General features: G+C 39.4%; 1 protein-coding gene across 1 annotated transcript in view; it reads left to right on the plus strand.

The window, feature by feature from the left end:
- MRPS33 (mitochondrial ribosomal protein S33) overlaps window positions 1–1802 on the plus strand; it is a 2071-nt gene extending 269 nt beyond the window's left edge. Inside the window, exon 2 of the mRNA XM_010180128.1 lies at window positions 1697–1802. Within this exon, the coding sequence (XP_010178430.1) occupies window positions 1697–1802 (106 nt within the window). The remainder of the gene's footprint in view (window positions 1–1696) is intronic.
- The last annotated feature ends 3428 nt before the right edge of the window (window positions 1803–5230 follow it).

Raw genomic sequence — 5230 nt, forward strand, 5'->3', positions numbered from 1 at the left:
GAAAAGGGGAGGCTGTGAGTTTTGTTACAGGTTTTTTTTCCTCAAGAAAAAGAACAGAAAAAGGTTTAGTTCAAAACATAGTGCACATGGAAATATGCCCTTAGTTGTTGCACTGAGGGCAAGAAGAGTAAAATGACTACTGTATAAGGAACTTTTACCATAATTAGAACCTTTTGTGAGAAAGACTTTAGGTGTTGTTATGGGCAACCAGTTATTTAAGAAATAGTTCTTGCTTTAGCTCTGTGGGGAAAAGAAGAGAGCTTTTTTATAGGCGAGAGATGGGTCTGTAGTTATGAATATGGCAAATGAATGTGCTACAAAAAGGTGATGTTACCTTAACACAAAAATTGCACTAAGACAGTCTTACCATGTATTCAACAGTTAATAAATGACATTTAGAAGGGAAGGAATGTCTGTGTTAGGCTGGAGGGGCTTTTTATCCTTTGAAGTAAATGAATTAAATTCAAATGTGGCTTATAGAGCCTTGTTAGTTCCAGCTTCATCCAGACCAGCTGTCCAACTTCTAAATGAATTTCACATTCTCAGGTAGGGAAAACTGCACTGCTGAAGTACATCAACGGGAGTCAGATGCAGTCCTTTGACTTCTGTCAGGTAGCACTAAAGAAATCCCTTAAAAGTGAGGCTGCTAACACTGTAAAGTCAAAGCAGATTAATTTCTATTGCTAGTATCACAATACTAGCCATCAAGAGTTGCATCCAGGATGCTTTTGGTTCAGGTGGGCATGCAAATGCTTCTAGAATTGCTGTTTGTTGACACAGAAATAGTCAAAAACATGACAATGTTCTTTACTCTTCTCCTTCCCCTCCCAATCTCAAGTTCCTTCTCTAGCTGCTCTGCATACAGAGAGCTTGTAGAGGATCACATTTGCTGGTCAGAAATGTGTAATGAGTCGTAGAGTAAAAGGGCCTGATAATAACTCGTAAGCTTTTTTTTATTATTTTTTTTTAGATATTTAAAAATAGCAGTGCAGCAATCTTAGGCCACTTAGGATGCAGTTGTGACTTTTGAAAAATACCTTTGTGCTGAAAAATACAGTGGCAGAGATTAAATAGAGTTTGTTAGAATGTTACTGAGGATTCATTATCTCTGCCAGCCCCTTTGTCCTCCTTCCTGTTTTATTCTCCTATTAAGGTTCTACCAGTAGCAGATGCTTTCTTCATAACTCATTCTTGAAGTCACCTGAGAGCTGTGTCATGTACTGTAATTACTGCTCAGCATGCTCCTGTTTTCTTAGAAGCTAATGACCTGAACTTAGTATCTAGCATGGAAACACAATGTGCTATTGCTAGACCACTGAGCTGGATGAGAACGGGGAAATTCTCATTCTTGTCTCTTGGTGATTTTTATATTTTACCACTCATTTAAACACAGTGGATCGATAATTGCAATGGAAATATATATATATATGTACACACCATTTGTTGCTGAAAAGGGCAACCTTGTTAGTTCTGAAAGTAGCAGAGGAGATCTTTCATGTTATTCAGTCCAAAATTACTGCTAGCAGTGACACTGAATACATCATGGGGAGTTTCAGCATAGACTTCATTCTTTAAAACAAACAAACAAACAAAAGAAACCAAACATGTTTTTTATTATCATACAGTTCAAAGAACATTTTTACATCTAGGTATTCCAAGAAATAGAGTAAACTTTTTTCTTTTCTCCCTCATCTAGGGATGAACATCAGGACTTTAAAGAGGAGATGAAACGACTGAAGAAGCTCCGTGGGAAGGAAAAACCAAAGAAGGGGGAAGGAAAGAGAGCTCTCAAGAAGAAATAGTGCCAATTGGACATGATAACAAACTACTCTGGAAATGATGGAGAACAGCTGTAACCCAGGGTTTCTGTTCCCAGCTGGAGAGGGCTTGGCATGTGAGCTGTGTGTGGGGCACAAGAAACACATTGAAATACTGGAGTCCACCTTGGGAGTGCACTTGGGCCTTTGTGGTTTTATTGGTTTTAAATTTCTGTAGTTTAAATATACTGTATATTGAAGCACATGAGTTTGTCAAAGCCTTCTTTTAGCCGGGTAGTAAAAACAACAGTAAAAGAATAAATGCTTAGTGTTTTTCTTGCAAATACCTGTAGCTGTTTGAGGTTTTTCTGGATCTGGGCAATATTTTGGTTTTCACTGTCTGTTTTACTTTCTTGGATTAATATCGACTGTTTTGCATGTGGCCACAAAAAAATAAGGTTTCCTGCTGCTGCTTGTCATCTTGCCTATTATAATGAGTTTCACTTCAGGTAACTTTAGTGTTTTGTGGGTTTTTTCAGTTGCTGTTAGTCTATTGTTCTGCATTTTGCACTGGACAATACTTCGTGGTCCACTGCCTGCCCACAGCACTCTCATTGTACCCTAAATATTTAGATACTGCAACAGAAAAGGCTGAAACATGAAGGCTTAAACTGTTTTTACAGTATTTAATTTTACTGTAATAAAAGGATTTTGAATTTGTTTTGATCGTCTGGAGGACACGTATGAAGTATTTCATAAGGTGATGAACAGTTTTACTGGTGTTCAGTATGTTTTTTATCACTAGGCTCCTTCAGTGTTGTTAATAATAACGATTGCATACATCTACCATTCTTACCTGTCAGTCTCTGTCAGGGAACAGAAAGCAGAGAATGCAGCTGTGCCTGGCCACGTGTGCATCTTGCCTGTGTGTGCCCTGAAATGGCATCTTTTAATTTCCAGGCCTTGTATGCTTAGAGGAACACCCTTGAGGTAGTAAAGGAGAACTATTAAAAATGTGGAATGACTGGAGCAGAAAGTATTTGCACAGTTAGCTTGGGGTATGCTTGATTTTGTGTACAGAGGCATTCTGATGTAAGGAACAGTATGAACCTACTGACGCATCTAAACCAAGCTTGTTGAAATGTGTGTATTTGATGGGTTCTGTCAGATCATTGAAATCAGTGGATTTGCATAAATTTGTAGCAGCTCAGCAACTGTACTTCACCAAGGTTATTAATTGAAGAGATGCTGATTGTATTAAAGGTGTTTCTGGTGAGCTGTGTACTTCTTGTTCGGTATCCTTACTGAGTGTTACTTAGATTTTAAGCTAAGAGAAGGTGATTTTAGGAGATCTGCAGTGTTGTGGGAGAAGCACCTATGTTCTTAGCACAGTCAACAAAATGCTACAGAAGCTAGTAAAATACGTAACTACTCTGTGCTGTAGTGGTAAGTTTCTCTCTTACTCTAACTTAAAATCCTTCCAGTAACTTAAAACTTTTGCTCAACTCTTATGTGCCCATGGCATTTTAGTGTTTTTTGTGTTGTGACCTGTCTGGTACTGAAGCAAAGGATGCCTGTGATGGGCCCTCTGAGAAGTACTGGGTTCCTGGGACACAGGTGTGCAGCTGAGGGGAAGCTGTCTCATTCCTTTGAATTCTTCAGGCAGGAGAGTAGCGTGGAGCCATGTAGCAGGTAGGGGAGAGAATTGCCTGAGTAGCAAGGTTGCTGCTGCCTGAGGCTGTTTTTCTGCCTGTGGCTGTGCAGGGTGAAGTTGCTCAGTTTCTTGCTATGGTGGAGAGAAAGACCAGTTCCAAATCTCCAGTAGAATTCCAGCTTTGGACAGCTGGTGGCTGTACTTAAAACAGCTTTGTCGGCGAGTACTTGATGTCTTCTAAAATTACACCAAAGATCAATAAAAATATTTTCCCTGCAATTTAAGATGAAAAAATCAACAGCTTCTTTTTTGTTCCTGTGAAACACTTAAACTTTTGCCGGTTTAAACACGCAAGAGAGAAAAAAGTGTGCATGCAGCAAAAAATGAATGATGGTCATGTGCTAGTAAAGTAAGTATGCAGGGCCTTAAACTTTGTGTGGGCAAACCTGGTTGTAAGTATACATGATATATAAAATACTTTAACAGCATGATTCACCATGCTTATGCTTCTGAATCCACATTTAGCCTACTTAAGGACTAAGGATCTACAGAGCCTACTGAGGGCAGTGCATGCTACAGGTATTGTGTATCTCGGTGTGCCACCTTACTAGACACACATACGGACTCAGCAGTGTAACGTTGGATGATTAGGCTTGGGGATCAGATCTGTTCTTCCTTGTCTACTCCAAACCACTGAGCTATTAATGGGTTTTGAGAAGCTCCTGTCATGAGCAGGAAAGCAAAGGGCTTCTTTGGGTAGTCATCTATAACGATCCCCTTTGCAACCTGCCAAAGCAAATCTGCTCTAGAATGAAATCATTACCCTGGGAACATACTTTGGGAAGATACTTAGAGTAGCAGATCCAAAAAGTGAGAGAAATCGATGGAAGTGCCTGTGAAGTAAGCAGATGTGAAACAAATGGATAGTGAATTGTTGGTTTTCATCTTTTCTTTGCAGTCTTTACAAAAGCAAAGTGGATGCACTGAAAAAAATGTAACTTTTAAAAAGAGCAGTATAAGCACAAGAAAGGTTCCTCTGCCTATTTTTTTGTGGTCATCCTTCTGTAGTACACGTTTGCTGTGTGGAAGACTACTAGGTCTTTTCAAAAAATGACTGTTTCCCCTCCCCTGAGACCTCTTCATAAAGTAATGATGGTTCAGCCATTATTGGAGTACATCCTAGTATTAGGATAATCCAGTGCTTGCTGGGAGTGTTAATGTTAACTATTTTGTTCCAGAAAGTATAGCCTTTCCCTCTCCACAGCCTCCATGGGATAGAAATAGGCACTTTCCTACCTCCTTTCTAACCCATTCTCTGTCATTTAGGAATAGACACTGCCTGAAGAAGACTACATTTTGTAAATCACAGGGTCTAGGCAAATTGGAAGTCAATCCTGAAACATCATGCCAGGTATTAGCACAGTATGTGCATTTAGGAGGGAAAGAAGAGTTTCAGCCATGTTCTGAGAGGTAAGAATGGGAGCAGGTTTGCACAGCTGTTGGTATAGTGGCGTATTCATTTTATGTACAAACAACCACGTTCAATTCGATTTTTGTTTTTGGCTTTCCCCTTACAGTGATTCTTTTCACCATTCAGACTCTGCTGTGTTCTGTTACAAAATTCACTCTTTTCCTGAAGGTGCAAGCTGACTGTCCTTGCAAATGTTTAGATGGATGTTTTAATTCCTGATTGGAATAAACATGGTTAGTTGGTCTCTGCGGGACTAACTGAGAGTCAAAACCTTAACCTTTTCCCAATCCTGGACTTTATTAAGTGTCATTGCTTTCTTATTTTACAGTGCTTTAATTGTGTCTGTCT

The sequence above is a fragment of the Mesitornis unicolor genome, unplaced genomic scaffold (genome assembly GCF_000695765.1).
Source record: "Mesitornis unicolor isolate BGI_N332 unplaced genomic scaffold, ASM69576v1 scaffold31712, whole genome shotgun sequence".
Classification (NCBI taxonomy): Eukaryota; Metazoa; Chordata; class Aves; order Mesitornithiformes; family Mesitornithidae; genus Mesitornis; species Mesitornis unicolor.